Consider the following 20,644-nt stretch of genomic DNA (forward strand, 5'->3'; position numbering starts at 1 on the left):
GAAGAGGATGAACCTGTTGACACTTGAACTGGTATTTCCTAATTGACCTCTGAAATGAGTTTTGATGACTGTGGTGTAATTTTTGCCACTTAGGGAGATTCCCAGATTGACTATCATGTCTCTACCCTGCCGGTAGAATGGGACCCCTGCTCTGTGAACACTCAGGGATGACCATGGGAATCTTGTCTTTGTTAACACATCACCCTGATACAAGCATGTTAGCCCGGTCCCTTCATCTGCCCAAATGTATGTGGCCCAGATGTGGCCTCCACAACACAGCAGACACACACACACACGCATGCACGCACACACACACACAGAGCTGTGGCCCAGATGTGGCCTCCACAACACAGCACACACACACACACACACACACACACACACACACACACACTCACACACTCAGAGCTGGGGGTCAAGTTCCCTGAGAATGAAGGAGGTGGGGGGAGCGCAGATTTCAGATAACTGAATACCTACCCCTCCTCCCCTCTTCTTAGAAGGGCAGGGCTACAAATATTTCTCCCACTTTGTGGTCTTTATTCTTCTTTCTTAATAGTGTCTTATTTTCTAATTTAAAAAAATATATTATCAAATAATAATGATATAAAGGTGTTTCATAGTGAGCATACCGTTGAATTCAGTGTACCTTGAACAAGTTCACACTGAGAGTGTCTTGGTACTTCAGAGTTTTTACATTTTCACGAGACCCTCTATTTGTCTTTTTTTTTTTTCTCCCTGTGCCAGCACACCAAATTTTGTATTTAGAAAAATTCTTGATTTCTATCTCTCTTATTTCTCTCAGGGTTTTCTCTAGTAGCCCAAACTCTGAGTTGTTCCGCCGACTCCGACTTAAATTTTGAGCTCTCCTTTACTTCCCATAGGCAATGTAACAAGGGCCCCGGTCACCCCTTCTTCTTTGTGTCTCTCAAATTCTAGCTGTGTTCAGTTCTTCACCACTGGCACTGGGAGATGCAGCTCACCTTGGTTTGTGTACTGACCTTGCATCCTAGCCAGTCTCCCTCACCAGTGCTAGGCACAAGCCTTTGTTTCAGTCTTATCTTCTGAAAATAGGCTTCTTTCTCCCCAGCCTGGGCTCCTTGGCTAGGGTGTGCAGTGAGATGCCAATGGGAGTGGGTGAGTGGCCTCCCTGCTGGGTGGCTGATCTTAGAGGGGGAGCAGTCAGTCTTTGGCCATCGAGTTCTGTGTGTATTTCTCGTGCTGTTTCTCCTTAGGCCGAGGATCCTGATGAGACTTTATCAGACTGTATGTTGAGGCTGTTTGGGATACGGCTAAGACAGTAATCTCTGCCTGACTGAACATTAACAGAAATTGGCCATTCCATTTCTTGACATCCACTCTTGTCAAAATTCAGTCAGTAAATTATGCAAATAAGTATTTTTTTTGTAATTATAAAACTCCTTTACCTTGGCTTTATTTCATATCATCCCACTTGAATTAATGTTTTAAAACACTTGGCAGCTTTCTGCAGTGTCTGTCAGTCCCATCCAGCCTTCTGTGTGGTATTGGGGTTTCTAGGTTCTGGGTACCCCATTCTAGTGAATGCCTCACCCCCTTCTTGAAGGCCTCCCCAGAATAGCCCCTCTCTTTTCCTTCTCCTGTCATTCACTTCTTGTCATCGTTTAGAATCTTCTCTTTTCTTGCCCCGACTCCTCCCTGGCTCTTGGCATACACACACCCTTGCTGCGAAGCGCAAAGCCCTATTTGAGACATAGGCCTGGCCTGCTGTGCTGAGATCTCTGCCCATAGGCTTTGTTCCTGTGCACTTGCTGCAAACCTAAGGCTATTTGGGGAAGCTGCGTGGAGACATACCAGGAGCTATGGTGGTGCCAAGGGTGAGCGAGATTCTGACCTCAGGAGATGCTGATGACGCAAGCGAGGGCCTGTTAAAGTTGGGTTGTTGTCATCTAGCAATTACCCTCTTAAACATGTAACTGAAAATTATTTCTCTCCCTGCTTTTAGAAATGGTTTATTGATTGTTAGGCCACTGATTTTAAGAAAAAAGAAATGGAAGAATTAATTTGATCTGGCTGAGGATGGGATGGGGAGGTAGAAAGAAAAAAGTGAATGATTTTTTCAGAAATTGTATCAAACTCTGCATCACTGTCTTGGTTTGAATCTTATGGCTGCTCCCAAAGGCCTGGGGCTACCCTTCCACATGGGGGGAGCCCAAGGCTCAGAAGAACCGAGGAGCTAACCCCCGGCACACGGCTCATGAGGGGCAGAGCCGGGGACCAAGCTCAGATCTCACTGGAGAGAAAATGCCAGGAGCACTGTACAGGGAACCTTACCTTCCATTGAGGAGGCTCAGAGAGGATGGGCTTCATGGTCTTAAGCCAGTTTTAGGGGTTCTGTGACTCCCCCAAAGGCAGCATCCTTACAAAGTTAGGACACAGATTCTGATTGCTGTGCAGATGGCCTGCCTCTGCCTGGTCAGAATGTACAGTGCTGTGCCGATTCTCAAGCACAGCAAGAATGGTTGGCCCTCCACACCCCACCCTGCAGATGAGGGCATCAAGAGACGGAGAGGCCAGGCTGCAGTCTAGACCACAGGGTTCGACTGCTGCCGCTCCTACTGGTAGTCCCGTGGAAGTGGGCTGTGGCGTTTCCGGTGGGCGTGGGCCCGGGAGCCATGCCTGGCCTGTGGAAGCACTGGGGAAGGGCACAGGAAGGAGAGCAATCGGGGAGGGCAACAGCGGAGCCTTTGACAAGCCTTGGAAGAGGCTCACCAGGTCAAGGCCTCGACCACCAGGCTGTTCACATCCTGAAGGAAGCAGAGGAGCTTAGAGAGGTTCAGGTCATTCGGCCCATGCCCACAGCCACAGCCGGCACAGTAGTTTGTTGTACCTGTGACCCCAGAACGGGGCCTGCACATCCAGCCGTGAGGCAGAAGCTACCCGTAGGCAGAGTGTCAGCCTGACTACCAGCAACACTTCCTCGTCGCCTGTGCAGGCAGGGCCTGCTTCTCCCCAGCGGAGGCTACAAGCCTTAGCTCTTCCTGGCAGCCTGCTGGTCCACTCTTCCCCAAGCCAGCCCCCCCTCCCCCCCCCCCGACTCCTCAGATCCAGTGCTGGGAATGCAGCTCCAGAGTGACCTGGATCCTCTCAGGGCCCCAGGATCCTCAGGCAAAATGTACCTCAAAAAAAAAAAAAAAAGGACCTTTTTGTTCTTAATTCTTTTCCTTTTTCTTCAGTGATTCAGGGCCCTAAACTTATTAGGCAGAAGCTCTACTACTTAAGCCAGACTTCCAGTCTTCTTTTTGCTCTTTGTGAAAATAGTACCTATACTTGGGGGAAATAAATAAGGGAAGAGGGGCGAGGTAGAAAAGAAATTAAAGGTCTCCCCCCAAATTAAGTAGAGTTAGACCTTCTGTATTTATGGAGTTGAGTACTCAAAGCGGTGCCAGATTCTTAAGAATAGCAAAAATGGCAGATTCTCTGCACTATAACCCACGAACATCTGTAAATCCTGAGAGTTCACATAAGAGCTCTACCTCTCTCTCATTTCTTCACCCAGGGTATATATGAAACCATGTGCATGGAATGTTGGATTCTTGAGTTCTTATGCATCTAATGATGCACTGAAAGTAAATCTATGGGCCCAGTGTTTCCCAAGAGTAGATACTCATCCAAGGCCCAAAGGCAAGAATGAAGGCAGCCGATGGGGGACTGGTGGGGTAGGGACACCCGCTCCCCAGCTTAGTGCCTCCTGTGGAGCTCTGTGGAGGCATCTCCTCACAGTGGTCTCCTCACGGGTGTCGTTTCTGATGGTTTGGTGTTTTTCTTTTTCTTTCCTGGGTTCTACCAGTTATAATTGCACAGCTCCTGTGTAAAATGTGAATTATGGGCTTTCCTAGCTATAATTCCTTCATAAGGCCTTTTTTTTTTTGCTTTAATTTTTGTTTTCAAGCAACCTAAAATGATCGCACACATTTCTGGAGGACAAGGTGATAGGTTGACTGATGATATGATAGCCAAATCAGAGTGATGCACGTGTTCATCGCCTCGAGTGTGTATCAGCTCTGTGCTGGGATTCATTCGACACTCTCCTTCCCGTTATCACAAAGGGACAGCAAGTTATTCTTAATCCTAGCCACCCAGCCTTTCCTCAGATCTGTGAGGTTTCTGGTGGTTTAGTGGGCCTGCTGCTCCTGACCCACGCGATACCACGCACCTTCCTTAGGGCTTCCGTGGGGCGGCTGCACAGCCTTGCCCTGCCCTTGCTTTCCTCGGCAGTATCTAACCAACCGGCCCGCACATCCGTAATTCATTTAGCCTCCAGTGGACGCACGGGTTTAGAGGCAGGCGGATCTCACTCCAGCCGCTAACTCAGTGCCTTGCCCGCCGCCATCACGCAGTATGTGCTTGTTGACTGGCTTCACAGAAGACTGCCAGAAACAGACGTGGAATTGAATGGGTCGTTCTGAGATCCATTTATTACAGCTTTAGAGCATCCTCACAGGAAGTGTGAAAGCCTGCAGTCTAAAGGAGGAGGGATCTACTCACCCACACATTCTCCAGCTCTCTGGCCAAGTAATCATTTCCATTCTGAATCCTGTGAGGGGGTGAGGGGACAGGACAGAGAAGTGCAGTGAGTTGTGAGTCCCTGCCCCCTGGGTAGCCTGTTGGCAGGATGCATGTGCCTTGGCTCAAGTGGTAGAGTGGCTGCTTACCACCCTCAGGCTCCGGGCTCAACCCTTAGTAGTGCTGTCTGTTGTCCCCGGGTCTCAGGGTCTCCCTGTGTCACCCGCGGCCCGGTGTGATCTCGGGTGTGTCTTCGCCTTTCTAGGGACACGGTGGCGGAAGCAGCAGACGGAGGACTTGCAGCGCGTGCTGGGGGCGGTGGACCGGGAGATCCCGCTGGTGCTGGTCAGCGGCAACCATGACGTGGGCAACGTGCCCACGGCCGAGACGGTGGAGGAGTTCCGCCGGACCTGGGGCGACGACTACTTCAGCTTCTGGGTGGGCGGCGTGCTGTTCCTGGTGCTCAACTCCCAGCTCCTGCACGACGCATCCTGCTGCCCTGCGCTGAAGCTGGCCCAGGACCGCTGGCTGGAGCAGCAGCTGGGCCTCGCCCGGCAGCGCCGGTGCCAGCACGCCGTCGTCTTCCAGCACATCCCGCTCTTCCTGCAGAGCATCGATGAGGACGATGACTACTTCAACCTCACCAGGGCCGTGCGCCAGGAGCTGGCCGACAAGCTCGCCGGAGCAGGTTAGCAGGTTAGCGGGCCTGGGGCGGGCATGGGCCCCCAGGCAGGCCCCGGCCAGGACAGGCCACTGGGCCTTTCCTTAATGGCCTTCAGATACAGGGCAGAGCTGGGGCGGTGCATGGGGGGGGGGCAGGCAGACGCAGCAGGCTGGGGGGGCCAGGGGACCTGTGCCGCCCCCTCCTCCACCATGGTGGCTAGGGTCACAGCAGTAGAGCTCAAACTCATTTTGGAAAGGCAGAAAGTTCAAGCAATATTTTGTAAAATTCATTAACTTAAAGACCGTGATAAAACTGGGGGTGTCGATGGCAGATGGTATTTAATGTTGCCTCAAGCCCTCTTCCCCCACAGCGCCATTATTTATTATTCCTTAATACTATTTCTGCCTCATTTATCTCCTTGTGCTAAAATGCCAGTAGTCAGAAATATGTCAGAAGCTCATCTGATGATCAGGGTAGCTTTTAATTACGATAATTGTGTTGTTATAAAATATCCTTTTAAAGAACACATCCCTCCCCAAACCACCATGGAGTGGAACCCTGCTTCCTCCCAAAGATTTTATGAATAATTCTGAATCATTGTGTGGGATGAATAAATGATTTCATAAGGGGCACCGATAGCTACCTCCCAGCTGTGCTTGACTCCTTCCGAGGATGAGGTTGGTGGGGAGGATGGACCATCACTACCACCAGCCCCCCTGCCCCCCGGGCTGTGCGCTGCGACCCGAAAACCAAAGCCTCCAGGCTCAGGTTTCCCTAGAAACGGAGGCTTCCTGTTGCTGCTTTTGAAGCTCAATTTAAAAAAAAAAAAGAAAAGAGAGAAAAACCTTTGTATGGTACAAAAATATTATCAATAATTAGTACAAACTAGCAGACATCGGGATAGGACAGACACACAGCCATGAGGCAGCGCTTGTCATTTCTGTCTTCTTTTCCTCTGCCTGAGGGTAAATAATTTCATCACATCCAAAGGACATCCACGCTGGTTTTCCCTTCCATTCACCTGATACCTAGTCGGAGGCAGACGACAAGAGAGATAATGAAATCTTGGTGGAAGGTTGTTGCTGGTCAGTGCCTCCCTCCTTTGGGACTCTTTTTAGCTGAAGGTTAATGCGTGACCCAGTTAACACGTGTGATTTCCAAACTCAATCTTAAAAACTAAAAGGCTAGCTCTTTAACTGGCCACGTTTCCCTTGATATCCTGATACCTTTGCTTTTTTCCATTTTCAACATAGAGATTAGAACTGTGTATTAAAGAGCCCGGAGCAAATTTAGCAATTATGAAAAATTCCAACAAGTTGATCTTTCCTGCAAAAGTTAATGGGTAATTTCACAGAATTGGGGTTTCATCTCTAGTCTTTATGTTATTAAAAAAAAAAATGAGAAAGGGAGGGGATCTTGGCCCATGATTATGGGCTAAGAATTTCAGTTTTATAGAGCACAAAGGTTAGGTGCATTTATCTTACTCTTTGTAAAATAAATAAACCATCTGATCCTCCTCTAATGAGTTAGACCAAAATGGTTACCACCTTGTCTTCTCCAGGAAATCAGGTTCCCGTTTTATTGGTGGCCATAAGCTCAGCCCTGAGCCAAAACTGTCGCTCCATAATCCCCTAATAAGTCAGTACTGGTTCAATGTCAATCCACCAGTTAACATCCAAGTACCACCCACCAAAGGTGGGAAAGGAAATAGTTGGGACTTTTCCACCCTGACTATGTGTAGCAGCTGCTCAGTTCTACCTTTGCGGAACCAGCATGCAGACAACTGGACATGCCCGTGTACCGGTAAAACTTTATTTACAACACCAGAGGGTCACCCTGCAGGCCACAGTGTTCCAACCGTAGGCCTTAAAAAGAGATGATACTCTTGCCTTCTGTGTCTCACTCCTGCATGCTTCTGGTGGCCCCGCTGTGAGAGGGGGCCTAGCTCACCAAAGTGTCTGCCATGTCTCCAGGAGCCGCGTGTAGCCCCGGAAGCCCACAGTGCAATCAGGGGGTCAAAATGGAACAAGGAAGACCAGGGACACATCAAAAGGTGTCTCATGTGTTAGCAAAAGCACAAGCAGCTCAGCAGTTTACAGACAAACCTCAGGTCAGGAGTCAGTGAAGACGTTAAGAGGGTGACGCGGGGCAGCTGGTGTTTGGCCTTGGGACACCTGGGCCTCCTCTGTCTCTGCGCATCCCTGTCCTTCAGTGTCCCCTAGCCACAGGGATTAAACGCCCTTCTGCCTTAGTGGATCTGTGAATATGAGGGCATCTGTCCTGACCTCGTGTGGGTCATCAGGAGAGTCAACATAAAGCAAGCATATGTAGGAGCACTGGCACTGGGCCTGGCACGCTGGAAGCTCTCAGTTGAAGGACGGCCCCTGGGTGTCTGGCCCTGAACTGAGCTCCACAGCAGTCCTCAGCTAGATCTGTGGAGGCAACTGCTCCTTCCCTGGGCTCATGGAGAATCGCCAAGCAGGATGGGCAGCTCCGCTTAGACCACCCGCCTGCTGTTTGCCAACTCATAAGTTGTATATTATGCAAATTACAGAAAATCCTCTTGATTCCTTTGCTAGGTGCTGGTGGCTCATGCTTATAATCCTGACTACCCAGGAGGCTGAGATCTGAGGGCCATAGTTCAAAGCCAGTCTGTTCAGGAAAGTCCCTGGGACTCTTATCTCAGAAACCACTCAGAAAAAGCTGGAAGTCATGTTGTGGCTCAAGTGGTAGAGTGCTACCCTTGAGCAAAAGAAGCTCAGGGACAGTGCCCAGACCCTGAGGACAGTTTTTAAAAAATTCTCTTGACTCCTGAATCCGTGTGAAGAGAGGTTGCTTTGAGTCCAACATTCTTCAGGGTAGATAAGAAACATCTGTTCTTTCTAGTTTTATGATTAGGGGCCCCGCTTTAAAAGATGGGGAATTAAGTAGAAAGTTCTACTGGAACTTAATGGTGAAACTTGATTTTATTTTTTTGAAGCATAGACCTCACCATTGAATGTGTTAGTAAACAACCTTTGAATGTCTAATTTCATTGTCAGATTTTCCCAGATCTAGCAAGCCTGTCCACCAGACAGACACAGCATCTTGCTGTACCCCCCAGTGTCAAGTGCATTTTCAAAGCTTCTAGGTGCTGCTTTTCCAAACCAGCTTTCTAAAGAGAATTGACAAATGGTCTTCTCAGAAGCCAGAGCACTGGGGGCAAGTTTATCTTCTTTGTTTCCTGGCTGGCCTTCCATCACGCTTTTTCTCAGGTTGGGTGCGTTTTGTGTCTGAATGCATTCCCATCAAATAGCATGCCTTAGTCACTTGATGTCTGTTATCTCGTTCCCTGTAAATCCGATAAAAGACAAACTGCCAGAGCTACATCTGGTGTGCAGGGATGGGCTCTGCTTCTCACTTTGGAGGTGTCCTTCACAGTTGGGTTAATTAAAGTGGAAATCAAGTCCCAATGGTAAATATTTATAAGTTGAGAATCTGCCGTGTGTGAATGCATGCCACTAATTCCCGAGTTAAGTCGACATTGATTCTCACCAAACTGTACCAGACAGTACCAGGGCCAGAGGAAGGATCGGCAAAGCAAGTTAGCCACAGAGGCTCCTTCTCTGGCAGCTGTGCTTCACTGTAAAAGTCAAAGTTAAAATTGTTACTAAAAAAACAAAACAAAACTCCCACTGAAACATTTCAAACCTGCAGGAGCCTCCTGGGCCCGACACCACCATGTCTCAATTTACAATCAAAATATTTGATCTTCACTTCTTTAGATCGCGTTTTAAAAATAGCAGTTGGTGTCATTGTGGAATTTGTGCTGAGATTCCCTTGGAAGAGCCCCGCGTCCCTGGTACCTTAGTAGGTTTTCCATGGCTGTGAGGGAATCCCACAGACTGCTGGGCTGGAGGTTCTGGCGGGGAATCCTCCTCGCCATGTGCAGCCCTCACAGAGACAGGCATCTCTCCCTCCTCTTCTAAAGCCACCTACTGGCTCAGAGCCCTGCCCAGAAGGCCACTCCAGCGTCCACCCTGACATTCCCGTCCTTGTGTTACCTCACAGTGGGGTGAATGGTAATGTGAGCTGGGGGGCAGGGGAGTTGTGGGCTTCAGCCCACAGCTCAGAGCAAAACATTCCCCTCCCTGTGCAAGTGGAAGTACTTTTTCATTCACTAAACTTGGCTTCATTTCAAAGTCATCTGCCCACCACAGTTTCCAGCCGCACAAGTACAAATCTAGACCATTACTGTGTGAAGTAAGCTAGAAATAGCTTCAGCGTTGTTGTCTTCTTCTTTTACCATCCGTCGTAGGGCATCTGGGCTGTTTCCACAGGCTGGTTTCTGCGAACAGTGCAGCCGTGGGCATGGGTGCACCAGCGTCTTTACCATATCCTCACATGCGGTGCCCCGGCGCGACGTGGCCAGACAACAGGGAACTCTGTGTTCAGTCTTGTGAGGGATCTCCAGACGCCTTCCAGAGCAGTTCTAGCACAGTACTAGCACTGTGCAGTAGGGTTCCTTTTCCCCCAGCATTTGCTGCTGTTTGAATTCTCCACGCTGTCCAGTCTTACTGGACAAGATGGAACCTTAGTGTTGTTCTGATTTGCATTTGCTTTGTGGCCATGTGTTGAGCCTTTTCCTTATGTGTTTATTGGCTATTCTGTGTTCTTCTGTGAATTTGCTTTTTAGTCCTTTGCTCATTTATTGGCTGGTTTATTGCTGTTCTGGACTTTCCCCAGTCTTTAAAACAGATGTGGACTTAGCTAACAAAGGTGCTGGCGTTTGAATGGCTGTGTTCCTTCTCCTCTGACTGCACTCCAGGCGGAGAGGGGCCTTTTCTCCAGGCTCATCGCTTCCTTAACAACCCCTTCACCTCTGTCTACCCCCCTCGAATATTTTTGGATGGATTTCCAATTTGATACATGAGCATTCCGTCAGTCAAAACAATCTTTTTAATGAGCCTCTTGTCCTGGCAGCTGTGTTTAAGATAGGGCATGGAAAGCGGGTAATGGAAATCTTGAAAATTGTCCATTCTGGATTAAACCCCTAATGTGTGCCCCGCACTCCATCTCCCCCACGAGCCTGCCAGCTTCTTTCAAAAATAAAGAGGAAATTATGAATAGGGAGAAAGTTGTAATTAGTGAAAATGAAGAAAAAAGCAGATCTGATCAGAAGGATGGGAAGAGAGTGTAATTATTGAGGACGTGACACGCGGCTTCCGGCCGTGCGACCCTGGCTGTGTGGCCGATTCCCACCAACTCCTCAGAGCTGTGCAGGTGGGTGGGCTGCACCCGGCCACCGTCAGTGGGTTCAGAGGTGTCCGCCTGTGGTCCTTGGCTCCGTTGATTCTGAGTTCCTGTGGAGGCAGAGCGTCAAGGCTGCAGGATTCTAGGTGGAAGCTGCTCACCGTGTGGTGGGCAGGAAGCTGACAGGATGAGATGCAGCCTCTGGTGGCCCACGTCCTCCAACCAGGCCCCTCCTGGCAGCTGAGCCTTCCCCGTGGCGATGGCATCATGGAACAGCTTGATTCATCAAAACGGTGAATCCACTGACCTCAGACCCCGAGACCCAGCCACCCCACCGCTGGCCGGCAGCTGCTCCCCTTGCACTAGGGACATTTCAGATTTTTGTGACACACTCCACATAGGTTGCGAGTGTCCAGCTCCTCAAGAAACGGGAAAGTTAAGTCACGTGTGGGTCCGGGAGTGTGGCCTTTGGGTAGAGTGCTTGCCTCGCATACGTGACTCCCTGGGCTCGAGTCTTCGGACGTCTCACAGGCTTCTTGCTTGGGCTGGCTTTGAACCGCAGTCCTCAGACCTCAGCCGTCTGTTGAATGGTGGGGGTGACTGGTGCCCAGCAGCCGTCACGTTTCTTTTTTCCCTGGTGAGGCAGAGAAACAGAGTATGTTTGATTCCCAGCCCTCTCCTCTCACTTCATAAACGTACACTCACAGAGGACAAAGGTGACAGCTGTTCAGTCACAGGTCTCAGTCAGGGGCGCCAGAACTGCGCCCGGGTTCCCACAGGCTCGAAGCCGGCTGTGGGTATCAGGACACTGAACTACGTGGAGGTTGAGCCCAGCCCTCTGGTGGATTGTTTTCTGCCTCTTCCTGGCTTGGGACCATGGGGAGTGAGTGCAAAGCCAAGCTGGGAAGCCCTGCCCTGGGGACTCGCTGTCTCCTGGGAATTCTGTCCTTCTGTGTCATCACTCTACGGGGATTCATAACTTACAGTCTATCTGTACCACTCAAGTGAGGAACCACAGAGGCATGTCCGTCCGATGACGGATGGCAGCCAGAATGGACATTCTCCCCAAGTCCTGAAAACTCCACCAGAATCAGTCCGCATCAGGGAAAGCATGATTCACAAGCGCATTCTTCATTCCTGTTGAGTTATGAAGCCACGTGTCGCTGTCAGATGCTGATAGAAAGTCAGGGCCAGAGGAAACTTCATACAGGTCTTGTCAAGCATGAGTCTGGACGTTAGTGTTTGGGGTCCATGTGGCAACTGCCCTGGAGGAAGCCTGTGGGGGCGGGTGGGGGGACGAGCTCCCTGCAACAGTCTGCTGCCCATCCTACAGGTGGGATGAGAAGTTGGTGAGAAGTCCCCAGTCAGCCAGAGCCACGACCCAAGGCTGCTCACGGGCCGGAGTCATGAGATGTGTGGTCCTCGTCCTTTTCTTACTCTCTGGGCTGCTCCGTGATCTCTCTAGGACCTGGGTCCGTGGAGCTTCCAGCCCCACCTCCCACACTGGACCTCACCTGCCTTCCTCTGTACCCAGCCTCCTCCACCTCCCTCTGCCTCCACCTCCCTCTGCCTTCACCTCTGCTCTTACTCACAGCCACACAAGGAGGCACATTGAGGTTCAGAGCGCCCCACTTTTGGGGGCGGTCCCAGCACCAGCTGCTCACTGGACGGCCCCTGATCCGGTTCCAGCCAGGAAGCCGTTCCCCTCCAGTTTCAGTGACCAGGACATGGCCAGCTCCCCCACATACCAGTGGAGTCCGGGACGGTGGGCTTTACCATCTGCGCCTTCCTTCTTGTTTTAGTGGGGTTGAATTTGGGGTCTTGCACTTGCATGACAGACTCTCCTGCATGAGCCACACTGCCAGCACTCCAGCTTCCTGCTTTTGAGACAGACTGTGCTTTTATAAACCCGCCCAGTGGCCAGTGTCGCCTTCTCATTCAGGATCCTACAATACTCGCATCTCCTTGCGGTGGGAGAGGTCTTGGGCACGCCTGCCTTGCTTGGTGACTGTTTATTTCTTTTCGCCTCTCAGATGTCTGCTACCCTAGCATCCTCGTTTGGTAAAATTTGTGCTGGGATCTTATCAATAAATGGTGAGCCACTGTGCAAGAGCAGCAGGCTGCTCTCTTGGTCCAAGTGCACCCATCTCCATGAATGCCAACACATGAGGCATGAGATTCTAGCATAACGGAGCGACTACCAGCTTCTGTCAGAATGGCCCAATGTTCATTCCAGAATAATTCCATTTATAACTGAGTTAGGCCTCAGAGCCCAAGCTCGTGGATAGCATTTAGGATCCACAAAATAATAATGCCAAGTACTCTCTACCCTGCCACTGCCAGCGCCAAGGCTGATGTCACAGAGTGGGCACGAAGGCCAGCCCCTCCTGGCCACACAATCGAGGTCAGGATCTCTACTTTTGGCGAGGATGCACAGGGCACCCTGCCGGGCAGTTCCCGCCTCAGGGCCACGTATGGCGGTGCCTGCAGCTCCCTGGCGTTTCCATGGCTGACTGACCACCCCTGGCTGGGTCCCACCTTGGCATTTTGTCTCTGACCACCTTGCAGTACTGCTCAGAATTAAGTGGAAACTTCGCGGAGCAAGCTCCTGAGTTTTCAGTGGGTACCCGGGCATGGGTGCCAGCCTCAGAGCCCTTGGCCCCGTCAGTGCCCGGGATGCTGTCTCACCCTGCTGATTCTTCAAGGACCCTGGAGACCCAGGTCTGACCCCAGTGCTGCCACTGCTGGGTGGGGCCTGGCTTCCTGATGCAGGGAGGCTGGCATCCTACCCCATCCTACCCCGGCTGTGCCCAGCCGTCACCCACCTGGGCCTGGGGTTTGAACCCAGGGCCTGGGCACTGCCCCAGGCTTCTTCACTCAAGGCTGATGTTCTACCACTCGAGTCACGTTCCACTTCAGGCTTTTTAGTGGCTCATTGGAGATGAGTCTCATAGACGTTCCTGTGTAGGTTGGCTTTGAACCACGATCCTCCCGCCTTAGCCTCCAGAGCAGCTGAGGTTACAGGCGAGAGCCCCAGTGCCTGGTACCACCTCCCTTTCCCAGAAATGGTTCTTAAATTTTTCTTTATTGAACTATAATCCATCCCGTGACATAAATTTGCCGTTTTATAACTGTAAAACGGTTTTAATATATTCAGAAAGTATTCACCCCCATCTAATTACAGACAGTTTTAATGATTTTCCCTGCACCCCTCTGACTGGCAGGAATTTCCTACATCCCGGCCTCCAGCGACAGCAGCCGGCTCCCTGTCCCCTCTGGGCCCTGCTTACAGCACTTCCCAGGCTCCGGTGTTCACGTTGTTGCGGGTGTTAGCAGTGGTTTGATGCCTGAATACTATGCCATGCTGTGGGGAGACCACAGTTTCCTTCCTCCATGACCAGTGGATGGGAGATTCTGGATGGCGGCGGCGAGCGTAGCGCCTGGGTCTTCATGCAGATGTCTGCACAGGCATCTTCCTCTCCCCCCTGCAGTGAAGTTTCTGGGTGCTGGCCGGTACATTTCACATTTGGGGGAATTTCCAGTGTTTTCCAAACCGCTGTTTCATTTTGCCTTCCACTCCTGCCCCATCCAGGGTTCTAATCTTTCCAGAGCCCTGTGGACGCCCATTACTCTCCATTTTCTAGGGACCCCAGGGGGTGTGGGGTGCTGTCTCTGGCAGCTTCTTCCTAATAACTCAGTCTGCAGCAGCTTCTCACGTTCAAATCTTTGGCCTGGCTTGATCACTGAATTGCCATTTTGCCACTTGTGAAGGTTCTTATATTTTCTGGGTGTTTGGCCCAGAATCAGTGGATAATCCCCTGTTCTGCGGTCGTTGTCCCTCCCTCCCTCCCAGCTCCCACTTCCTCCCTCCCTCTTTTCTTCTCTTATTTCCTTCCTTTCCTTCCTCCCTCCATCCTGTCCTCTGTTTCCCATTTATTCCTCTCTCCCTTTCTCTTTTCTTCCCTCCCTCTCTCCCTCGCTTTCTCCTTCCAACTCCCTCCCTCCATCCCTCTTTCCTGCTCTCTCCTTTTAAGAGCACAGGGAGGGGAACAACCCTCCCTCCCCCTCCCTCCTTCCCCCCTCCCCCCCCCCCCCCCCCGCAGTGGCACGGGGCCCTGTGCCTCCAGTGGGGGCCCTGGGCCCTAATGCCTAATGCCTCTCCCTGTTCCCCACAGGTATCAAAGCTGTGTTCTCCGGCCACTACCACAGGAACGCAGGGGGCACCTACCAGAATGTGGACATGGTGGTGTCCTCGGCCATCGGATGCCAGCTGGGCAGGGACACCCACGGGCTCCGCGTGGTGGTGGTCACGGCAGAGAAGATCGTCCACCGGTACTGCAGCTTAGACGAGCTGACGGAGAAGGGCATCGGGGACGACCTCCTGGAGCTGATGCGGGGGTGACCAGCCACAGATATCCCCGGCCCCGCCGCAGGTCTGCTAGATGCTGGCGCTGGCGCCCGCCCTAGACGACAGCCCAGATTGTGTCTGAAATCAAGCTGCCTCCCCCATTAACAGGAGAAAGGTCGGGAAATACCTTAACTGTGAACCCCCCAGACTCCCTGCCTGAGCCTTGGGGGAGCCACTCTGCTCCTGGGGCGGAGCGGGGGGGGGGGGGGTGGGAAACATGGCTCGCCACGACCAGGTCTACCTGGCTGCGGCCTCCATTGCAGCCCGACATCGCATTCTTTTCAATAAACTTGTGGTTGTGCTGTAAGTACTCAAGGCTCCTCCAGTGCAGCAGGACAGGATCTCCTCCTCCTCTCCCTGCCAGCCACGCCAGCCCCCGGCCCCGCAAGGTGACCAGGCTGTTGGTCTTGGGTGGGGCCGGTGGGGGCGTGGGGAGAGGACAGAATGGTCGGCATGCACCGTTCTGGAGGTGACAAATGGGGTTCTCGTGGGACTTCCCATTTAGGAACCTCTGAACTGCCTCTGCCTTGCAGAAAGAGTATGGAATGATGCAGACATCTGCAAAGCAGGCAGGCAGGATCCCTGGGGGCCCAGCCTGCGCTGTGTTGAGGACCCCGGCCCAGCAGCTCCCAGACATTCTGACCCGGTGTCCACCCAGGGACCTTGCTTAGCGTCAACATCCACGAGGCCTGAGCCCCCACGGGCACTGGCTGCTTATAAATGACCACCACGCTAAGTAGCAAAGCTCACTTGTTAAAAAAAAACCCTTAAGTCAGTGTAGCAGAACTGTGAGAAATTAAATAAGATAATTGGGTATGTTAAATTCCTAAGGAACAAAGAAGAGAGCTAATTATTTAGAGTGGTGACACATCATAGCTCTTTGGTGTGTGGAACAAGGAGACTCAATTTCCCCACCTCGGGCAAGCTGTCCTGCGTCTGATTTTCTTTACGTGAAGCGTGGGTATGGGAGATGAGAGAGGATGAATTCAGCGAGGGCATAAGCAGCACGTGGCCTGCTGGGGACGTGGGATGCTGTGGCCTCCTGGGCGTGACTCCACAGTCGTGACTCCAGGGAGAAATGAGTGAAGTCACCCAAAGCCACTCTGCCGTGTCCCCCAGCCAGCACCGCAGGGAAGGATGTGGGGCGATGAGAAGCGACAGACACGGGAACTGGGCCCCAGTGGCTGGGCTGTAGTCCTGGCTACCAGGGAGACTGAGAATGCGAGGACTCCCCAGGCCCCAGCCAGGTGCAGTGGGGTAGAAGGAGAGGGTGGCAGCCCTCTCGGCCCAGCAGTGACAAGAAACTCAAATAGGAGGATCACAGTTCGTCCCTCCTGAGCACCAGGCAAGGAGCAAGACCCTACCCCCAGAACAGGACTGGAGCCGTGACTTAGAGGTTGAAACACCTGCATAGCAAGCACAAGGCCCTGAGTTCAAACCCCACCACTGCAGAACAGAAAAAAAGGAATGGAAAAGAAGTCAAGGCAGTCCCTTTCACAGAAAATGTCTAATAAGTGATTCAAAACACCCCAAAAATAGGCCCACCATTGCCTTTAGTTTTTTCTATGGTGCTGGGAATTGAACCCACAGACTGCACGTGAGTCCAGCCCTCTACCACCACGCTGAATCCCCGCTTCCACCATTTTAAGACACAGCATTGCCATGTGCCCATGCACACACAATGGCTAGAAGCTCACAACAAAGCTAGAAAAGGTGTGTGCAGATGAATTTGTGCATTTAATGCATCCACCAGGACACCTTGGTGTTAAAAATGAAAGAAGCCAAGAGCCAGTGGCTCACACCGTCATCCTCGCCACTCAGGAGCCTGAGCTCGGAGAATCACAGGTGCTGTGCCTCAGTGGTGAGAGTGCTAGCCAGGTCCCGAGTTCAAACCCCACGAGAAGGGTGATCAGTCCTTGCTCTGTGGGAAGCAATAAACGAGTGAATGCAAGCCCTTGGTTCCCAGGGGCTCCTTTGCGTGCCCCAAGTGGCCCCTGGTCACCAGCACTCGGTCGGGATGAGAGGGCCGGGGTGCTGTGGCCGCAGCCAGAGCCTGTGCTCCCCCCCCCCCCCGCAAACCCTCCTGACCCGTGGTTGGCGTGACTGGTGTCACCAGGCTCAGAAGTGATGCTGCATGGAGCTGGCTGTCCCAGCAGCGAGTGCTCTCACCCCTGCTCCAGTATGGGTTTGGGATATCGCAGGCCAGGACTGGGCAGCCCAAGGTTGGAAACTCGGTCGCCCGTGTGCCCAGGCACAGAAGATGGGGGGCTGGCGGAGATCTCTAGGCGCCCTTCAGCTGTCCTGGTGTGGTCCACTGTGGAGCCTTCATGGAGCAGAGCTGCTGGCTGCACCTTGCCTAGAAAGAAGCTCTGAACTGGGAGCTACGTGAACTTCCTTTCTTTATAAAGGGCCCAGCCTCGGGTGCTTCATCATAACCATTGAAACAGACCCGTGTGCTTTGTTTATACTCCTCACCCCAGAGTGAGGCGCCCTCTCTCCCCGCTGCCAGCAAATCTGTTGGTGCTGGAGGAAAGCCGGGTCTTGGGAATGGCTGGAACTGGGTTGTCAGGGCTCAGGGGAGGGTGGGAGGGCCAGCTAAGCTTGTATGAGGTAAGAGTTTGCCCTGACTCTTCCGTGCAAGCGGGGCGATCTGGTGCCGCGTACCCAGCGAGCAGAAAGTGCTCTCCTGTCTGGATTCTCCCCATGAAGCAGTCATCAGCCAGTGCTGGAGTTGCACGCCAAACTCTGGCTTCAAGCCTGGATCAGTGAACAAGGCCACTGCCGCCTCTCCTTGTGAAAGACACTGAGCTGCGAGCCATGGCAAAGCTATGCACACAGATCAGTTTAATATCCAGCCTGCAGTCCAGCATGGCCCCCAGAGGAAAGGGAGAGACATAATCTGCATTGACTCCAAGCCTTTGCACGCACATGCACGCCCCTAGCAGGGCACGCAGCTCTGTCTGTAGTCACAAAACTAGGAACACAGTATACTGAGCTGGGGAGAGCGGGGGTCCTGCCATAGCAGACACCCAGGATTTCTTATTCACACAGCTGTAGAGGTTTGGACAATGTCTGATGATTAACATGGTTGTGACTTCGAAAAACGGTATCCTGTGCCACAGGAATTCATGTGTGCATGTCTATGTGCACGTCGTGTGTTTATGTGTGTGTGTACACATGTGTGCATGCACACACAGAATGAGGGGCTCTTTTTCTTGAAATAATGACTCCTGGCAGTTTTCTAGACGTTTTACTGACCAGATTTCTTCAGCCTCCAGTGCATTTTTATCTCCATAGTCTAATGTTAATGATTGTACACACACACACACACGGTTTCTTTGGTATGTAAATACTGTGAATAATCACACTGCTGCTTTTGATTCTGTTCTTACAGCTGCCATCTTTGCTGATGGCCTCTGCACCTCTCAGCGGAGTCCTTGCTGGGCCTTGCCGGCCTCCACCACTCCTCCCCCGTGTGCCAGCCCTGCCTCCAGCTTTCTCCTCATCCTCCAGATCCCGGCCTTGGCACTGCCCATGTGTCTGCTTCCCTCCATCCTGTTGATTCCTGGTGGAGATGAGGTCACCGAGCGGGGATGAGGTCACCGAGCGGGGATGAGGTTGAGTGGAGATGAGATAGATCTCAGGCAGGGCAGCAAAGGCCTCAGGACCCGAGCCAAGGCCTGTCCTCCGACCCCAGCATGCAGCTCTCCCTAACACCCCGTGGTGATGCACCCCAGCCTCCCGAGTGGCCCAGAGCCCAGCAGACTGACGGTGTCCACTGTCCGGGCCCCGCCAGCCCTGAAAGCAAATGCATGGCTGAGTTTCCATCTCTAACAACAGCATGGCGTCTCTACCACATTTTTCAGTTCACTGATTTTTTTTTTCCCCTTTCTTTTCTCCAACAAATTCTAGCAGTCAAGGCCCAGTCCTGAAGTTGGCCCAGCACAGGCCTTCGGGGTGAGCCCTCATCTCAGCAGAGACCACACCGATGGAAAGTTCCCGTATTTATTTCTGCCAGCGTGGCTGGGCAGCGGAGGCTGATGTCATGTCTAATTAGCGGAGGCCTCTGCCCTCCTGTCATGCGCGCCTGGCGTGGCGGGAGGGTCTTTATGCATCTCCCGGGGAGACGCTCTAATTAACCGCGGAGGAAAACAAGCTTTCTGATGTTGTGTAGCTGATTTGTCCACAGGACCGGGTCCTGGCGGGGTGGGGGGTCCAGGGCTGCTCCACACTTCTGCCTCCAGCCCAGCCATTTCCAGGCTCTAATTGTTTGCTTCCAGGTAGATTTTCTTTTTCCAACCAAGCATCTCGGACATTCTGATTAAACAAAGTAATCACTGCGCCCCTGCATGCCGTTTATTAACGTGATCTCCCAGGAGGATGGGCAGGGGGATATCCTGCCAAGCCGGTCCTGAAAGCCGACTGCCTGGAGTTTCCAGAGGTAAAGGTTTGTATTGAGTTAATTACAGTCCAAGGCTATGAAACAGGCCATGTTTCTCCTCTCCCTTCAGCCCACGCCCCTGCTCCCCCCCTCCTTAGCCCTCCCTTCAGTCTTTCATTTCTTTTAGAGATGGGGTCTCACTATACCACCCAGGCTGGCCTTGATCTCACAAGCCTCCTGTCTCAGCCTCCCCCACGTGCTGAGATTACAGATACGTGCCACCGCCCTGGCTCACGTGCCCAGTTTTGGCAGTGCCCCCAGAGCTTCTGTTCATGTTAAACAAGACCCTTGACCTTTCCAGCCTCTCCTCTGAGCCCCAGTTTACACACACACACACACACACACACACACACACGACTGTCCACACCCAACCTTTATCTTCGAACTCTGTGCACAACAGACTGCAGTTTCGACTCTGACACGCGGTGAACATGGACCGGCAGTGGGTGATGAGCCGTGACCAGTCTGACAGGCACCTGAGTTATATGTTGGGAGCCAGGCACCATGGCTCAAGCCTATAATCCTTGGTTCTTGAGAGGAAGCGATTACAGTTCAAGTCCAGCCCAGGCAAAGAGACAAAGTTCTCGAAACTCCATCTCAACCACAGGCGGGGCCCAGTGAAGCACGCCTGCCCGTGTGCACACAAGAGGATCACAGCCCAGGCTGGTCCAGGGGTAAACTCAGACCTTATCCTGAAAAGAACCAACACAAAAAGGAGCTTCGGGTGTGGCGCAAGTGGCAGAGCACCTGCCTAGCAGCGTGAAACCCCGAGTTCAACTCTGTTAGCGACTCATACGTCGTCGTAATCGCTGATTCTCCTTCTGTCACAGGGAGAAGTAGGAGGAATAAAGTCGGGATGGCCGCTGATCTAAGTGCTGAGCACAGCCAGGGGGAGAGAAAAGGAGACGCGGACAACCCGGATAAGAGGACCCAAAGGTTATGGGCAAGTTGGAGAAGAGAGTAATTATAAAGCTGTCTGAAATGCCAGCCAGGGTCAGCGCCTTGACCTGTCCCTCAGTCCTAGGCAGGGGCCTGGCAGGGGGAGGAGGGGGAAGGATGGGCAGGGTACTGCTAGCCAGCTTGGCATTCTAGCCGGGGTGGGGGGCATGCCTGGTCACCTCTTTGTACAGCAGAGCCTGAAAGCACCTTTCCAAGACAGCCCAGGCCGCTGACAGCCTGTCCCACCCCACAGTGACACAAAGAAAGGTCAGCTAGCAGCCCACTTTCAGCCACCCACCCATTAAGCAGATGGGGTGCTTCCTTTTCCGTTAGTAATGACCCCCTGTCTCCAGACAGGCCGCAATCCAGTGTCTCTTTGAGCTCAGGAGATCACTCAAGTGTCCCCAGCCTGAAAGTC

General features: G+C 52.4%; 1 protein-coding gene across 2 annotated transcripts in view; it reads left to right on the forward strand.

The window, feature by feature from the left end:
* Cpped1 (calcineurin like phosphoesterase domain containing 1) overlaps window positions 1–15,149 on the forward strand; it is a 52,124-nt gene extending 36,975 nt beyond the window's left edge. For both annotated transcript variants that reach the window (XM_090324757.1, XM_090324758.1), the window contains exons 3-4: window positions 4,808–5,230; window positions 14,614–15,149. In XM_090324757.1, the coding sequence (XP_090180883.1) occupies window positions 4,808–5,230; window positions 14,614–14,840 (650 nt within the window). In that variant the 3' untranslated portion in view covers window positions 14,841–15,149. The remainder of the gene's footprint in view (window positions 1–4,807; window positions 5,231–14,613) is intronic.
* Window positions 15,150–20,644: the final 5,495 nt, after the last annotated feature.

Source organism: Megascapheus bottae, chromosome 36 (assembly GCF_031878675.1).
Source record: "Megascapheus bottae isolate mThoBot1 chromosome 36, mThoBot2.hap1, whole genome shotgun sequence".
Lineage (NCBI taxonomy): Eukaryota > Metazoa > Chordata > Mammalia > Rodentia > Geomyidae > Megascapheus > Megascapheus bottae.